The sequence below is a fragment of the Patagioenas fasciata genome, chromosome 3 (genome assembly GCF_037038585.1).
Source record: "Patagioenas fasciata isolate bPatFas1 chromosome 3, bPatFas1.hap1, whole genome shotgun sequence".
Taxonomy (NCBI): Eukaryota; Metazoa; Chordata; class Aves; order Columbiformes; family Columbidae; genus Patagioenas; species Patagioenas fasciata.
The window spans coordinates 91,286,180-91,305,262 of NC_092522.1; the positions used below are offsets into that span (position 1 = coordinate 91,286,180).

The 19,083-nt window shown below is 40.2% G+C and overlaps 1 protein-coding gene across 1 annotated transcript in view; it reads right to left on the bottom strand.

Annotated features, from left to right (window-relative positions):
- Window positions 1–19,083, bottom strand: part of SH3BGRL2 (SH3 domain binding glutamate rich protein like 2) — a gene marked incomplete at its 5' end in the record, with an annotated part of 45,923 nt that overhangs the window by 20,339 nt on the left and 6,501 nt on the right. Inside the window, one exon of the mRNA XM_065834069.2 lies at window positions 2,005–2,190. Coding sequence (XP_065690141.2) covers window positions 2,005–2,190 — 186 coding nt within the window. The remainder of the gene's footprint in view (window positions 1–2,004; window positions 2,191–19,083) is intronic.

The window sequence follows — 19,083 nt, forward strand, 5'->3', positions numbered from 1 at the left end:
TTTTTTTAAAGTTATGTCAAGATAAACCACTCACTGTGGACATGACAAAGAGAGACAAGATGTGCAATGTCTGCTGACTTTATCTAATTGTGATATTTTAACCCTCTTCCCAGGCACTGAGCTCCTTTGCCTCCTGCCTAATGTTTTGCCTCCACTCCATTACCTAAGAACTTCATTAGCTAATGCAGCAGGCTAACTGATGGGTGTCAGAAATCCTGCACATACTTCTTCCTACATCCTAGAAAATACAGTTTCTTTCAAAGCATGTTTGCTCTTTAAAGATACTCATGCAGACAGTGAGGTCTAGTAATAAGATTAACTCTGCCGAACCAAAACAGCTACCAGCTGAGCAGAGAGATTAATGAGATCATCTCACATGTTGCATGACATCTTCTTCTTGCTAATTCCAAAAAGCTATTTCTAAGACTAGGTTAAAACATGCTATAAAGACAAGCTGAAAGGGTAAGAAACAACAGTTGTATCACACAGAACAATGCAAATGTTATTTGCAAGTGAGGGGCTTCTCCATAAGTGAAGGTCAAAATCCCCTTCATGTCCCAGCTACATTTCTTTAAATGGCATTTCTTACCTAAAAGCAGGAAAATATGAGTTACACTGCTGAGGTAAACAAGTAAGGCCAATACAAACCACACAGAAGGGATGCTAAATCCCTCTTTTCAAGAAGCGAGTTAGCTGCTGCATCATGCCAAATCTGTTTGCTGCAGAGGAACAAAAATCCCTTCTTACGCACTTCCTACAGTGAGCTAACAATCACACTGCAGTTGACAGGTTTTCAGCAGATCTGGACGATCCCTCAGCCAGAAGCAGCTTCATCACAGCACTGTCGAGTCTGGCAGGGACTAAGAAGCAGCTTGGATGTATCTTCACCACATGGTAGTCAGAAATCCACACAATAGCCACATTTGCTCTCGTCCAGCTATTGTAACCACAGAGACCCTCTTCCCCATTTCATTCTCCTACTGAATTCACAGACAAACCTTACCCAGTCAGTTCCTGATGCAGCCAGGGTGCCACATCAAACATTCCTTTCTCCCACCAGCCAGTCTAACAGGTACTTCAAACCTGCCTGCTAAAGGATGTACAAGTCACACGGCTGATGTATGAAAAGATGCAGCAAGGGAAAGAGGGCGCAGCTGCAGTCTTTTTACAACATTTTTTTCAAAGGTAAGTAAAAGTTCTGGGAAGATTCTCCCAGACTACAACAGTGCCCAAGACTCAGAGCTGCAGTGTACCAGGCTCGTTAAGCAGAAGAGTAAAATATTCATATGCTGCCATTCTTAACATATCAAAGGCTACCACTTCAGCTTGCACTTGTGGATGGGGAACTTATTTCAGTCTCCATCATCAAAGAAAACAGTCCACCCCTCGGTCTGTTGTCAGATTCACAGGTTCTCATGCTTCACAGTCTTTCAGCAGAAGAAGACAAGCCTCAAGCTGTTTTGCTTTAGGGGGAAATAAAACTATTCTACAATTTAAACAGCAAATAGTTTTAATTTATCCTAGAGGCTCTGAGTGCGTAAAAGCTCTCGGAGCATAAATGAGATTTACACTATGACAACAGCAGAGAAGGAGCTTAATTGCAATGACAATATAACTGAATCTAGCCAACGTTCTCATTTACTGTGCCAAAGATTTCCTTCTGAATTTTTATGTTTGTGCTAGACCCAAGTAGCAAGGAAACCATAAATCCTCAGCTTATAGTGGTGTCACAAGGGACTTTTCCATCAACAGGTTGTACATGGAGCGTGTGACATTACAAATTCCTACATTCCTGGAGGGAAACCACTAGCTGAAGACAACCTTAGGATTTACAGATGAACGATCTGAATTTTCACTGTATGATTGTTACCTGATCCTATTGTCCCAAACTGTCTCCATTAGTTCAGATACACTAAAGAAAGCTTGACAGCAAGACCCAGACTTTTAAATGGCCAGCAGGGTATACTAGTATATTGGCTGTTGACAACCATAACAGCTACTTACTCCACAGTACCGATCATCACTGAATATCTGTGGTGGCAGCGGGTTGCCTTGCGCAGGCTGCCTATCCTCAGGAATATTTTTATACATCCATTGTCTTTTCTCCTCTGACATAGTGATATCCACTTCTTCAAACTCTATGCGGTTGGCTTCCAGAAACCTCACCACATCTTGCTGCCTCTTCTTTATCTAGATGAAAGAAAGAAAACAAAAACAATATTCAGAGCAAGCCCACCATGACCCAGACATGCTTACTAACCTTAGGACATTCCTCCTCTCACTTTCATGGGATGGGAAGTCACAAACTCAGAAGACAAAGGAGAATTTTTTTTTTCAGTTTCAAGTTCATAGAAGTTAAACACTGCCATTTCTCTACAAGTTGGCAACGGTTATTCTTCACCTCATTTCTAGAAGGCAGTGTCTTTAGTTTAGCTGTTAGAATTTCAGCCTTTACCCTCTAAAGATACTTAAAAAAAAAACAACACAAACCACCAATCCTGTATGGGACTTTTCAGAAGTAGAAGTTAAAAGAGGCAGCTGGTTTTCAAAGTCATAAGGGGCTACATTTTTTAAGTACACAGGCAGCTAGAAATGCAAGGTAAGCAACCTGGCAAGTTCCAGAAGAATCTACTCCTATAAGCGTTCATTGAGATAAACATGCCAGTACATCTGAAAAAAACCCACCCCAGCTACACACATTTTTGTTTTCCTAGACACCTACACATCTTTTAAAATGCAGCTTGACAGTTCCCTGAGCAAAGCTTGTTGAATCTCTAATTAAGAGTGTCTGTCTGCATAATACACATGCCTAAAAATAAGTGTGATCTCGTTTCTTGAAAATTAACTTCATTCCAAAAAAAAACCAACCAAACAAAAAAAACAACCAGCATGAGCTTTGTACTAAATGTGTGGGGTTTTTACCCCTCAAAGAGATTATCATCTTTATACAAAAGCCTAACACAGGCAGGATACTGGCAGTTCTTAGCTCATTGCAGCTGACTAAGATCACGCCTTAACAGCCCACTGGGTTCCCAGCAGACACGATCAGGTGAAGACGACTTGTGCCTCAAACAGGACTTCATGTCAAGATACAATAGCAATCTTTGAAATGAAAGTCTGCAGGGCTGAGGAAAGCTTCCTAGGCTAATTCAGCTACGTCTGCTTTGCATTCCAGACTGTTCTTTTTGCATCTACTTAATGAAAATATTTTATTTTTTGTTTGTTTGGTTGGGTTTTTTTCAGAAAGGAATTACACATTATAAGCTGTATTTTTCACAGCTATCGTCAACAGCATTATTTGAAGAAAAAAATACAGCTTTAATAATTTTACAGTATTCCTGAAGTGTCAGATCCACGCAGTTGCTGACTGGCATAAAGCCCAGGTGGATGAATCATGCCTGTGGGTATCATATGACCTAGATACTACTTGGAAATTAGAGGATTTTTAAACTGCATATGCTAGTTGTTCTTGTCACACAACCCAGTCTGTCTCTCTAAATCCACCACAAAAACAGATAACTTTTGGAGCTAATGCTGATGGAATCATGGTTTCATTGAAATAAGAGGCTAGCCATCCCAAGAAACTGCAAAGATAAAGCTCTTAACTGATTACTGTCTTTCTTAAGAAGTGGGCTGTGTAGTAAGTTTGTGTCTCAGTATCTTATTCTTTTTCCTTTTCTTACATATACTGGTGGTTTTTTTCAGCCATATGTGAAAGGATCACTTATTCATACAGAAGGCAGCTCCTAAAATTGTGTGCAAATAATACATCATCAACAACAGCAAAATTACCGCATCATCATCACTGCTGGTACTGCACACAACATGCCTTTTACTAGCTCCCTAAAAATTGCAAAGACAAATTCTGTTGTCAATGTAGAAGTGAAAGACGAAAATATTTTCCTCTCTCTTTCACCAAAAAAAGCTGCAAGAGAGACCCAAAAGAGAGAGACAGAGATTTTCCTAACATGAATATTAAGTATTTGTTCAAACACAAAAGAAACATCTAAAATGATGTGTGGGAGAGTTCATCTCCTAATACTGGCACACTGCTAAAACCAACATGAATTCCCTCCTGCACTGGTCAGAGCAACTAGCTAACTACATAGTCCCTGGGCCAGCCCCCTGGCCCTGAGGCCAAATGGCATCATCTGGCCAAGCCTATTAAACCTGCAGCCTCTCAGAGCAGCTGCCTGCAAACTGTACACTGGGAATGATCCCTGGCATGCTGTAATATCTCAATCACAGCCACAAACTGCTCGCGAGACTGTAAGTCAGTACTGGCCAAAGCTGTCTGTGCCACCAACCACGTTGCTAACAGTGTCACAGCCCCAGAGCGCTCTGGCGCTCAGGCCCAGGCCACGGACCAGTACACAGGTATCCACCTGTTCCCAGTCTCAGCTGCCATCTTCCAGGAGTCTGTACACAAGTTTAACTGCAAATTAGATTTAATCAGATCCCTAATATTTTACTGTTCACACCATGAAAATTCTCCCACAAACCCACATTTCTTAATCTCTCCTTTTTATTTTTTAGAAAACTAATTAAGATGTTGAAGTGAAATAAATTGTGGTGGATTTTTTTTTAGCCAAAAGCCTTCCAATTCTCTACATGACATCTGCATGGATTATCAGTTGTGGATGTGCCAGCTGTATAAATGTAAACAAAATACCCAAATATTTTTAGCCAAAAAAGTAGCATCTTCTCCCGCAAGTGATTTGATTCAAGCCTGTCAGCTGAAACAAGAACATGAGTTACATTTAAAATCCTATTAAATTATGCCTTGTTGTTTAAGATAGATGCTCAGAGCATCTGGCACAACAGAAGCCAGCTGATTATTCCCCAAGAAAACCACAGGACCTTTGTCTTGCTCTCCAACTGGATCTGTGCCGCAGGAGTGCGTCAGCCTCACAGTCCTGCCTGTAGCTCTCATCTGTGGTTACCCCGAGCTCTAAAACCTTCCAGCATTTGACCACACGAAACAGTGACCAAAGACAACACGGCACAAAGACCAGTATCGGTTCTCCCTTCCTCACTAGCCTGTGCAGAGGATTGGAGCTCCTGTCAGCAGCCCAACGGAGAAAAATACATCTTCATTTGATAAACTATGCAGATGGATACTTCAGTCCTCTTTGTGAAACTCAGCCTTGTACTTTGCTGCTTCCAAGGTTTCCAGAGTGTGATGCAACTGAGAGGAACCTGAAAAAAGTATTCTTATAGTCAGAGATACCACGTTCAGAAAACCTTGGTTCATGGCTATTCACACACCACTTTGGGAAAGCATCTGTATTCCTGCAGGATGGATTGCTTTAGTATCAAAATGTTTTGGTTTAAATACATCTCAGCACACTAGATGACGCTGCAAGATACACCATCAAAATCTATATCCATTGTGAAGTTTCAGAGGAAAATCTTTACATAATATTATCCTAATCTATCTTTAATGCTGTGAAGAAAACTCTGATAGAGCTATTATACTAGTCTACTATCATAATTTGATGTTTGTCTCCCATATTTTTATCAGGGTGACTGTTTTCTGAACATCATTTCTCTGGGTTTGGTTTTACTGTTAATCTACATTTCTGTTCACAAAAGCAAAACAGAAAAAAAACCCAGAGACATCTCCATTTTATGCCAGTATGTAAAGGATTAAAAGGCAGCAAAAATAGCATGTTCATTTTGATACACAAAAACTGCTAATAGGACTTAATAACTTATTCAGTAGCTAAATTTATAAAGAAAGTCTATCACAGCTAAAGTATCCTTTCTTTCTGCCCTAGTTTTCATTTCTTTATACTGCTTTGCAACAGGTAACAGGAGGATACACTTTCAGGTTGCTTTGGAGAAATATGTCAAAGACCTGGTCAGGTGGGACCACTGGGATTATCTGTTCTGACCTTCATCATCCCTGAATTAATTCCTTTTAGGAGCAAAGAGTTTCTCTGGATTTTTTTCCCCGCCAAAGCTCCATTCCTGAACTGATAATAACAGAGAATCTGCTAGTCTTTGTAAATTGCTCTCACAGTTAATTAACTCCCTTCATTTAAAATATTTGCTTGCTTCTGTTGAGAATTCACCTGGCTTCCAGCTTTCAGACACTTTTTATATCTTTAGCTAGACTGAAAACTCTTCTGTTACAAGATTTCTGTTCCCCACACAACTAATATGTGGAAGAAACCGATCTCCCAGATAACCTGATCAGCAATCTCTGGTAAAAAAAAGAAATCTTACTGCTCATTTAACAGTAAAATATCAAAATCAGGATTTTACCGTCATAAGTCATATCCAGACTGGAGAAGAAGCTTAGCAAAATCAGATCTCATCCTCTATGCAGAATTCCCTGGAAGGTTCTCAGCACTTTCAACGGGCCACAATTTCCTTCTTTTTACCCTCTCTATGCTTCTTGAACTCGTTTTTGGAACATCTTCTGCACTAGAAAGGCTTGCCTACTGACAGCTGCTGAACCAGAACAACATATCATGTGGCCTCTGTATTACTAAATGGCAGCAGCATTTCACTATTCTACACTATTTTAACCAAGATACTCTAATACACTGCAAAAATCCCACTAGTCCATGATTTAAATAGCCCAAACAGGATAAATGAATTACTTCTACTGTACTACAGGCAAGATGACTCAAGTAGCAGTAATAACAGGAACTGTGAAATAGCCATGATTAAAGAAAACTTCTCTGCCTTATTTCATTAGTCCAGTTAATATAAACGGGACAAAGCAGACACATTCTCAAGTTTCAAATCTCTTCATGGTGTCAGCAGGCATGTTGCTGAGCAGCTGGTGCCCACAAAGCGGTCACAGGATGTCGGTCTTCTGCTCTAGACTCCCAGCTTTCTGGACATAAGGCATTCCCTGGGCTTCAATCCTCCTGCCTGCAAGTGGAGGGAATGACAGCAGGTACTGCTCAATGCATTGGCTGGTGAGTGAGATGTGCAGAACTGACTGTCCTACAGCCTGGAACTGAAGGGACCAAAATCCTAACCTGAACTTTCCACTCATTCCAGACAGATCCCAAGCATGAATAGCTTGCTTTCTAACACAAAATCCCATCCCCAAAATATTCAGACCGCACACACGCTGAGAATAAGGCCTTATGATAAATATCTTCTAAGCTGGCTTGTCAGATCACAAACACATTTTACAAGTCTGGCACTTAAAATAAATAGATAAATAAATAAAAATACCAAACCAAAACAGAATGCATGCCTAAGTCCACCTCAAAGACTTGTTTCACGGACTGGCATATGTCTATCTAGACCTACGCTTCTAAAGACAGAGATGGTACTGCTAGTTCCCTTCCTTCTCTTTCGATCTGCTTACTCTTTCCTGGCGCCTGCCCTTACTCCAAAACCGCGGCAGCTACGTTACCTGACTCAGCTGAAAACTGAATGTATTGCATTTGGCAGGGGCACTTTTAGGGTGCATTTTGATGATACAGCTAAGCAGATCTCACCGCTGGCTGTCACTGAGATGACACTATGTTCCTCCCTCCTGCCAAGCAGCTCCTGCAGCTTTCCTTGCACAAGCATAATGCAGGAACCAGGAGAACAAGGGGAGAAGCATGAATAATGTCAGCACCATAATCTCACTGGTTTCTATCAGTAGGAAAACCACACCCTGAGAAAATGGCTCAGCAGAAACTGAAGTATGACAGGCTACAGGTATTTGAAACATGAACTGCATAAAGAGCATTTGTGTTACATAAACACAAGCTCCAGCTTACTCCCACAGCTGAAAATATCAAGCAGGAGCCTCTGCCTTTACAAGTCATGCAAATATAACCAAAGGGACCTCTGCAGTGTCACAGGCAGATGTAATACTTACTGCAGAGGATTACTAATCTTCGTTTCTCATACAGATGAGGCTTAATGCACACTCCCAGATAATGAGATACTATGCTCTAACAGAGAGATCCAAGCCCTAACCACATCAAACAAACAGAACTCTTAACAGTGTTAACTGCAAACTTACACATACCTTCCTTAGAAAAGCAAGGAGAAGGCAAAGCCTCTTACAAATGCACTAAGCAACATCTGCATTCTTCCCTTATGCTTCCACCGTGTTTCTGCTTTTATACAGAAGCAATGAAAAACAATCTCACACATCCAGAAGGCTGACATGCAAAAATCCTCAAGGTCCTGTTAAATTTGCAACCTGTAGCAACAGAGACTGTCTGCTAAATTTCTCTTTCTTTGCCTGGCTTAGGAAAGCAGAGCACAACTGACCCCCGGCAACTTTTACTGCAGAGAGATAGCAGCGCTGTGACAGACCTTTACAAAGGTTCCTGTGATTAATTCATTGTTCTTGTCACAGGGAAATACAACTCAGTTATGTATAGGGAAAAAAGATGAGAAGCTGTGGTGAGGTGAAGGAAGGCAATAAAGAAGAAATTTTAAAAATAAAAATTAAAAATCAGCATTGCATAGCTATTCCCAAAAGTCAAGTGGCTACCTGCAAGTAGCAAATATTGCATTACACGCGATTAGAAGGAAATCATGTCCTCAGAATTGACCTCCAAATAGCTGAAAATATCTTCAACACTTCATCCTCAAGAAAATGTTTCAATATCCTAAAAATTGACCACAGAACGTTTCCATCTGAAAAGAAATAGAACAGTCCCTGAACAGTGGCCCCACGCAGTCTGCAATGCCCTGGTCTCCCGTGAGCAGCAATCTTCTGCTTGCACACAGAGACATAATTAAGGACACACTATATGAAATACTCTGCTGAACTGGGAGGCCAATCAGCTTTATGCAAAATAAGTTTGCAGGTCCCTGGGAGCTGCTGAAACTCTGCTTAGCGAGGCAATCTGCACACCTTTACCTCTGTGCAAGATATGTATGGTATCTTTGCAAGAGTCTAGCATTTAAGAAATGCAACTAAAATCTGAGCCAGGTTTGCTTTCTAAAAGACTCCTACCCACAAGCAGTCAGCAAAGGAAAACATGTTATTTTCTTTTTTCTATAAAGCTACAAAAAAATAGTAAATTGCTCCAAGCTCAACGCCTGCTAACCTTGTATTTTCTTTGTCAGAGGTTGCACTATGATAAAATGCCTTTAAATCTATCTCTGTGTATGCATAACTATTGCAAGCTGAAGGGGAAAAGTTTCTTATTTAAGATAGTTTGTAAGAAACCATTGTTCTCTGTGCAAGTAACAAGGTAACACTCAGAAACACGAAGGAGTCTTTAGCAAGTACAAATACACTGCACAAAACACGAGATGATGGGAGTTTCCTCAGGGGTTCACTGGGTATTATTTCAGCAAGCATAAAGGCAAAAAGAGAGACAGAAATGGAACAAACAGAAAAAAGGGGAAAGACCAAGAAAGGAAAAAAAGAGAAGGTTCTACAGAAATATCAGCCACAGGCAGTGCCAGGCAGGGCGCCTTCGAGCTGTGTGCCCCTGAGAAAGCCTCTAAAGTCACTCCCAAATAATTTTATTTCTTCCGTATTTCAGGAAATGAGATTTGTCAATGATGTACACAAATGAAGTGATTCTGTCATTATTTGCTTATTGCAGTAGGAACAATGTATTTCCTACAGCATTGAAAATCCACATACATATGAGTCTCTGAGGGACTGGAAGAAACCAGATGCTACAAGACCCAAATCTTGGCTCATTACTTCCCATCAAAAGAATAATAGTATCATTGAAGCTGGGTCTATCTTCCAGTTAATGACGTGAATTTGTGTTCCATTGCATCAATGTGAAACCAAAAAGCCAGTACTGCTTGTGGAAATATAAAATGGCTAAAATGAAGTGAAACTTTAAGACTTTGCAATAGGAACTGAAGCAGAACTTGGAAGTCTCGTGGAGTGCACAGGCAGGCAGCTCCAAATCAGAGAGACCTTGACAGACCAGCGGCCAGAGGGCTCCGCACAAGACTGAGAAACACAGCACAAGGATTCCCAGACTGGCCTGGCCAGCAGCAGGTGACTGCCAGGTCCAAGGTCAGGATGCGCCACTGGTTGTTCTGGCGGGGAAGTTCACAAAACCTGCTGCTGGTTCAGATTGTAAACTACAGCAAGAGCTCCATTCTGTGGAATTACAGTAGCCTGAAAAGATTTACATTTCTATTTGACAAAGTGCATGCTTTAAATGATATTTGTGCTACAGATACAGGACCTTTCCTGGTCACAGGTATCCTCTTGTGAGGGCACTGAGAAGGTGTACTGGTTCTTCTTCGGCTGGGCCTCTAGCTAAAACACAAGGCAGATTGCCAGAGCATGCTGGTAACTTGGTCTGTTTTCAAACATGTCTCAGACAACAGTGAGACAAGAAATTTAAAAATTGTTAGAATTATGTGTTGTTGTCTTTGTTTTGGTTTGTTTGGTTTTAAGTGAGGTTGGGGATTCTAGTGGCTAGTGCAAAAGATGAGACACTTTGAGAAGCCTACAAGATTTCACAGATTCATAAAGCATATTCTCAGCTATCAAATACTTCTGATGGAACTATCCTGCAGGACTAGAACAATTCATATCAAAAGACTTGTAATTCAAACCCTAGGTAGCAGCTAACTTCTTTCAATGGATAGATGGTTTTGTTTGCAATTTACCATATGTTTCAGTAATTCAAGAAAGTGGTAAAAGAGAAAGCGTTATTTTCACGCATTTTTCCAACAGAAACCTCTCAAAGTTGCCAGAGAATAATTTAAATCTCCTATTTAGCATTCTACATTTAACTATTCTCTTTTGTCAAAATGGCATATTTATAGCAAGTATTTTGCACCATGAAAGAAACCCTTTCAACAAGCAACATCTATATTTCCCTTGAAAATGTACACTACACATAAACACAAGTATGATAACTGCAACCCTTTTAATTCAGTTGCTTTTCAGTACCTCCTAATTAAATGCGAGTGCTCTGATCTCTATGCTATATTACATTTATTCCTATGTCTATTTCTTTTGATTTCTGTAAGTTATTTGATTCTGAAGAATATTCTTTGCTTCCCAGTAAAGTCCTGGTTCAGCAAGGTACTTGAGAATTGTCAGGTTCTGAACTATCAGAAACTCAGTCCATAGGCCTGCAGTGAAGAACAGAAAATTGACCTCTGAACCTCCCAGTTCCTCCTGCAGAGTTAGGAGAGCAGTGAATAGTTTGGTGTCTTGCACACGGAAGTCCAGCACTGCTACGGCTGAAAATCTGCAGAGATTTAAGAGAGATCACTTTGTTAATGTGACTCAAGCTTGCTTGGTGGGATTATGATTTTGGGGGTGGGGGGAAAAACAAACATAACTATGTTTTGTTTCTTTATTTTCTTAAAGTGTGTTAGATATTTGGTAATTGTTTAATATTCACTGAAATAGCACTAAAGAGAGTGGGTTTATTTGCAGGTTTTGGAAAGCAAGCAAATGCTATAATACCTGCATGAGTCAGCTGTGTGTGCCTTGGCAGCCAAGAGGGCAAAGCACATCCTGGGTGCATCAGACACAGAGTAACCAGCCGGTCAAAACAGGTGACTATCCCGCTGTGTTCAGCATTGATGCGGCCTTGCCTTGAGTACTGTGTGCAGTTCTGACCCTACAATTTAAGAAGGATGTGAAGGTGCATGTACATGTCCAAGGAAGGCAACATAGCTGGTGAAGGGGCTAGAAGGAATGTCCTATAAGGAGAGGCTGAGGACTTTGGGCTTGTCTAGTTTGGAGAAAAGGCGGCTGAGGGGCAACCTCATTGCTCTCTACTGATATCTATTCATAGGATGTGTGGCAATGGTTCAAAGCTGCATCAAGGAAGGTTTACACTCGACATTAGGAAGCATTTCTTAACAGAGAAGGTGATCGAACTCTGGACCAGGCTTCCTAGAGAGACGGTCAACGCCCCAAGCCTGTCAGTGTTTACGAGGCATTCAGACAATGCCCTTAACAACATGCTTTAACTTTTGGTCAGCTCTGAAGCAGTCAGGCAGTTGGACAAGACGATCACTGTAGGTCCCTTTCAACTGAACTATTCAATTCTAAATTCTGCAAAGAAAGACAGAAGTTTAAAAGCAAAAACACCCTCTAACAAGAAATTCACACGGTGGCCTATTATGTAACATGCATATCACCTAGATTTTTAAGATGAAAATACACAATTGTCTTTTTTTTTTTGTGACATGGTGAGTCAGCAAAGCACTGAAAGTGTTGTGAACTAGTTCTACTTATTTATCAGTCACACTGTTTTGTAACAATGAATAAAGCATCCCCAGCTGTATTTGCTGTACATACTTCAAATGAGATATAAAAGCAAATCTCTTGACAATAAAAAAATAGGTCATGTTTTTTCCTTCTTATTAGCTTTAAGCATCAAAACCCAGTGGCATAGGAATATTTACCTATTAGAATGGATAAAAACATCTAGCAGCCCATAAGATGGAACAAGTAATTAGCCTTGTTTTGTCTGGGCGGGGTCCCAGTTTTGTTAGCTCAAGATGTAAGTCCCACTGGCCATCTCCTGCCCTACCCATGAGGCTGCACCCTCTATATTTTGTCAGTCAGGACTCAGAGCACAACACCCAGTTACACCCAACTGCAGCTCCAGCTATTTCTGAAACAGGAGCGAGGTGATGAACAATGTGGAGCCATAAGATGCCACATGCAGCAGAGTCTCCTGGCAGTATGGGAGAGTTTTTAAGAGACATTAAGGCAAACTCCAAGACTGCAGTACTGCGTAGCCCAGCAGTGGCATACTGGGTTTCACAGAGAACCCTGTTCCTACATAAATGTAAAGTCACATCCATATTTCTCCCCCACAGCTATTAATCCCCCTCCATGAATTTGAGACATCTGGAAAAAAGTCTAGCCTTTCCCTAAAAGGACAATGCTTCCATTTATTTGTTTTCTTATCCTGAATGATCAGAGATATTATGATTCCAAAATGTTCCAATGAATTTGAAAAACAAATTTGTGAAATAAAGCTATCAATACTTTCACTATTTTCTCCTGATAGCTGCTATCCGCAAAGCACAGATGTGTCATTCTGCCAACTGTAGATAGACACACCCCTGATAAAACACTTAAAAAAACCAGCAGTAACAGCAGTGCAAGTCATTTAGAATTTGTTGTGCTAAGTTTTTACAGATATGTACAGGTTTTCCCAGCAGTATATGAAACAGCAACAGAAAAATGCATTTGTGGCTCTAGACAAATGTCATATTTCAGATTAAATTGGAATATACAACTGCAAAGTTCTATCAGTATGTTTTTGTAAGGCTAGGATGATGGATTTTGTTGATATCATTCTCTAAACCATGGCTGACTGCCACTGCTATTATTCAGATCAATAACAAAATTACCTTTGACTCAACTGAGAGCAGAATGAGGCTTCTAACTTTATTAACAAACATCAATGTTAGTTCTCTTTCAACAAATGCAACTATATCTGTGTAGCCTGCATGTTCTTGCAGCTCTGGATGTGCAAATTGCCTTTTCCTTTGTACTTCTGTGGTCTCACTTCTTAGTGACTAGCTGTGTCCCCAAACACAGCAGCTATCTGATTATTATCCCATAAACTGCAGACGCATCGCCTGTAAGGTCAAGAGGAGTCACCTCCACATAGCCAAAGGTATCGCTGAATACCATGGTGAATAAACCCACAGATTTTCAGATTCCCTTGGGGTCTGATGCTGGGAACCTTTACTAGAAAATAGATCTTGCTGCAGGTAAGCCAGTTTCACCAGTATAAAGGACTACTTGCACATCAGGGCCTTCTCTGATCAAAGGCTGGTTTTGTATCTCTTTTCTAACTAATTTTAGCTTCCTAGCAGGTTCCTAGTGAAGAATGTGATGTTATCTAAATCTTTCAAATGTCATTCCTTTCTCTGCTTCTATATAAACATATCAGATCACTCAATTAGAGACGCTTCAGGAAGACTGTCTGACCTTAGGAGATGCAGATCTACATCAAAGGTTTAACGCATACAGGAATTGTGTTTCTTTAGATTGGGCAGGGATGATAACTCCAGTAACCCTGCAGCAACATAATGACAGGTTTCAGTTGTTGATGCTGTAGTGTTCATCAGATCAAAGGAAGCTTTATTTCAAATGAAGACACACAAAAATGCACTTGCCTTTCTCTGAAAAACATAGACGCATATTCCATGATTGAGAAAGCAGTCTTTAATTGATTTGTAATGTTACTATTAAATTGTTCAAAATAGTCACTCAAAATGGTTTTAATAGCACAGATAATACCTGCTATCATCCTCTGCAGCATACGAAAATGTCAGGAAACAAAACAATTTGTGAAAGGTGTGATAGATTTTCCACCATTACATTCTGATTATTTTTTCTCTGAGTCATGTTCTCTTGCTTTAACTGGGATCTATCCAGTGAACTCAGAAGACCTGTGTTACATAGCAGATTGGTGAAAAGGATCACTATGGGCTGTATCTCCTAGCATGTGAAGGTAAATAAAGTTCTGTCTTTTGTAAAAGCATAAAAAGCCAAAAGCCAGCATGAAAAAATTATCGGCGTGTGTGAAGGAAACATACACAATCACATCTTGATTTGCATTTAATATGGAGTACGAGTTCACGGTTGCAGGGCTCTGCGTACAAACAAAAGCTCTGAGGGTAACCCTGCTGGCAGAGTATGCAGCACTACAATCTCATGAGACGGGACATTCAGAAAGCCAGAAACTGTGGCTGTTTAAGGCTTTGTCACAAGCAGAAACTCGCCAAAAGTCACCATCACCCCTACAGCAGTGGCAAAACTGGGCATGTCCTGGTGCTGCAGCTACTCACTTTCACAGTCCAATGTATTAGTAGCCCACCTTCAGCACCTATGAGGGGAAACACACAAGCCTGTGACTGAAGAGGCTGGAATGGAGGCACATATTTTGTCCTGAGGCTCCACAACAGGCAGACGAGCAATTTTGAAGTTATCAGCAGTCAGGTCTCCAGCTGCCACCACCAGCCCTGCCCGATCTCTCAGATAAAAACCTTCATAACACTGTTTACACTGATGGTACCTTTCTCTTACTAGGAAGGGAAATACTGCCACTGTACATCCCCATTAGCCAGCACAATTACATTGGTGAATATCTTGTATTGGTGTAACTATTTTGATGTTTTGTAAGCACCTCATTATCTGAAATAAGTTACATAAGTAAGGTTTTTAAGCATAGGTCAGACACATAGAATAACAGAGAAAGCTGAGGAAGCACCACTATTTTAGCACTCCAGCTTACACAGAAGACAGACATCCATGGTTACAATTCCATAAGAACCAGCCATTCAAGCAAAGAAGCAGTAATTTTTGACACAGTCCCAACAGATGCTGACATATCTTGAGCAGCCAGTGTAAGGCACTAGGATATAATGTTTATTTCTCTTCCGCCAACGCAAAAATCAGTGGTTTATTTTTACGAAGTGATAATAAGCATCCATGGGTGATTCCAAGGTTAAGAAACATACACACACATACATATACACAGATATAAATATACATAACATATACACATCATATATATGCATATATATCAATACATACGGGTGTTTGCAAAAATACACATCTACATATGTATATTCAAACAAAAGGCAGTTTGATATATATGCAAAGGTCACTCCCAGGCATTAACTTCTGCAAGTTTATTCCTTGCAGTAAAATGAGAAACATATTGCAGTTTTCCACATCATCTTACTAGGAATGTTGGGGCTTAGCTACCTAGAGGTAAAAGAGGAAAACCAACAACAACAAATCCTGGAACTCTGAATTGTCAAGACAAGCTCTATTCTACTCAAGGGAGCTGGGCAGCAACAGAAGGGCATGCTGTTATTGATGAGTCACTGAACAACCTACATCTCCTAAGAGCTTCTCTTCATCAATCAGCTTGCAAGACAGTTAATCCCCTTCCTCCGTGCCAAATTCAATTACTCTGTAGTGAATTACAATATTAACTTTAGACTAAATAAACTTGTTCACCATTGTTTTCCTCTTCCTGCACTAACAAGACAGAAATAACTTGTTTTAAGAACGTTCCTCATCACTATAGCTCTTATCACCGCAAGAGGATATCCACATGCTTTAGATTCAGCCCCTTCAGAGTGATGATGAATAACTCTTACAGTTAGGTAGCACACCTGAATGGAAGGACTGCCACACCCTTGAACAGACTAATCAAAATATTTCACCCCAAGATACTTCACAGATGGAGGTCTAAAGCCCAAGAAAGACAAGACAGCAGGTTTTGTATTCATGCTCTTTTGTAATGAGACCAACTATGCCAAATCAGTTGCCTCCAGAATGTTTGTATCTCAGTCAGCCCTTCTTCTCAGTCAATCTGAACTTCACCAACAACTTTGAGTCATTCCTTGAAAGATCAGGTCACACTTTGCTCACCTACATGGGTCCCACTAAAATAAATCTGATGTTTGTTTTTAGCATTGAGAGTCAACAGTGACTTAGGTTTCTGAACTGCATCCATCTGCCCACCCAACGGGTGCTGGCTACACAAAAAAACAGCCCCAAGGGAAAAGGTTAAGGAAACAATCTCCTGGCTAGTGAGGAATTCAGAATCTCTTCCGAGCTATTGCAGATTGCAGGCTGTTTTCATTGACAGTCACCAGTAACAAATACTACCACCACCTCTGCTATTCCCGTTACCGAGATGGAAATGCACCTACTTAAGGGACTTCCCAAATATTAACTATCTTCTGTAAAACTTATCAAAAGATTAAGCTGGTAAAAAACACTGACATACTGGAACCTCATAATGGTTTTGGATACAGTAGATTTCAGAGACTACAGCATTTCTGTGTTCATTTCTCTTCTTATCAAGCTTTCACACTGCCGGCAAAACTAAGATTGCATTATTTCCTTCTGGACAGACTCCTTTAGGAAGCCAGCATTGAGGATGCCAGTGAGGGAACTGTTGCCCTTCATGTACTCGCTAGTAAAATGATACACTCTGGGTTACCAGCTTACTGACAATTCTTTATCTCCAAATTGCACTGAGATTGCTAAAGACAAAAGTGATCCTGATTTTATACTATAAAGAACTTCCTTTAAAACTGGCTGTTTTTCTGCAAATCCTAATCTCTTCAGTATTTCCTTCTTTGGATAAACAGAAGCATAAACTGTTTGAAATAATTAAATTGGAAGATGGATTGTACAGAAGACTACCAGAGAGTATCTAACATGGGTCACCTGAAACATATTGCATTATAGACTGGATTTTTGCTTGGATTTTAATTAAAAGCAGATAATTCATATGGCAAGTGAAATTGACCTATTCAGCAGTATACTTCACCTTTGACAAGACTATTAGAACCAGAACATTCAATACATTAGTTAAAATATAGGGGTTTTTTTTTAAGCTCTTACAAGTACCAAGAGAGGTAATTTACTGTCAATACACATTGGCAAGCTGTGCCGGGCTTCAGTACTATCAGGTAACTTTGATTAGCACACTTTCACATTTACTGGTATGTCTTCACCATTTCTTGAATTTTATCTTAGTTCCTTAAATTTTAAAAATGGGAAAGTATTCAGGAATAAAAGAGACATAACCTCTGGGTGAATCTGCCTTAGCAGGTTGGTTGGACTAGATGATCTCCAGAGGTCCCTTCCAATTCAACCATTCTGTGATTCTGGGATAACTTTGCACAAGCTAGTTATTTGTTTCTAGCCTCACTGTCCACCAGAATGGTGCAGATTCAGGAAATTCAGCTCTCTTGCTTAGAATGTGCCCTCTAAGTTCTGAAACTGGTACCTTCTTGCTATGGATTGACAAAGGACAGAGGCTTAGGAGTCCAATACGACCCTTCTACCAACAATTGGGCTCTGTCATTTTAGGTAGAAGATTATATCCTGAGGTTCATTTTTCCTTACTGCTAATGAGGGTATGTTATGTTTGCATGCAGTACTCCAGCAATTCAAAGCTGGAGCCAACAGCATTGTACCAGTTACATGCATTAATAAAAACATTTAGAACAACACGCATTATAAATGTCCTGAACTTTTCACACGAGACACCATTCAGGTTTAATGGCAAGCATGGAAGTCACCTGGCTTGGATGGAAGCCAAGTCACTCAATTAAGATGTTTTCACCAATTTCAACACGCTTTGGATCACATCTTATATGAATTTACTACACCACATGCCACATACCAGTAAATGACTGGAGATCACAGGATTCACATTAGTCCAGCAGTGACTTTATTCAACAACTTCTTTTCATATCTCTTTTCACAAAGATATTTCACTTAAAAACAAACACAAAAAAATACTGACACTCTAGTGCTTAATATATTTTGCCCAAATAAGACTTCTTGGGGGAAAAAAAAAAAAATATCTAGAAAGTAAGTGAATATCTGACCTAGATGTATAGAAGAATAGTCAAACAAACTTTGGGACAGCAGTTCCGTGATGTCCAAATGTAAGGGAATTCAGTTCATCAACCCTTGTATGATCAACCTTTGTAGTGACAAGAAACCAGCCAGTGCAGTTGTACTGGCTGCGTATGGAAAACATGCTGCTTTCAGTTTGAATTCACCAGATTAAAGTAGCTGGTACCAAGGTGTCCAGGTCAATGACACTGAAGCGAGCAGCTGCAGTGACCCAATGTGTCACGGCATGAGAGCTGCCGGCCTTGCCCCACTGCTGGAGTTTCTCCCTGCAGGAGCAATGTTGGCAGAGAATGAAGCGATGACGACAACTGTAAATGTGGCAGTTTATATGTTGGTGTACTAGTGCCAGACAAAAAAATGGGGCCAACCAAAGCAGAGCATATGCTTAATTCCATGCCTTTCCTCCTGGGTTGTACCCTCTAGAAAACAGACAGGTGAGTAGTGTGCCCAAATTAATTTTTATTTCACAAACCAACATGGAAAATAGAAGTAATCTAAAACGCAACTTGTACTAATAAATTGCATGCAAGTTAGTTATTACTTCAATTATTTTTTTCATTAATTTAATCAAATTCAGCTATATGTAACTTGCTGTGATCACTGACACTATGACCAGGGTTAGGAAAAAGAATTTCTAGGCTTTGATGATATGGGTGGAAGATTAAGGAGAATAGGTCACCATCAGTGAAGTATATCCATTCAGGGACTTGTACTTTGACACTGCTGTGCTCTAT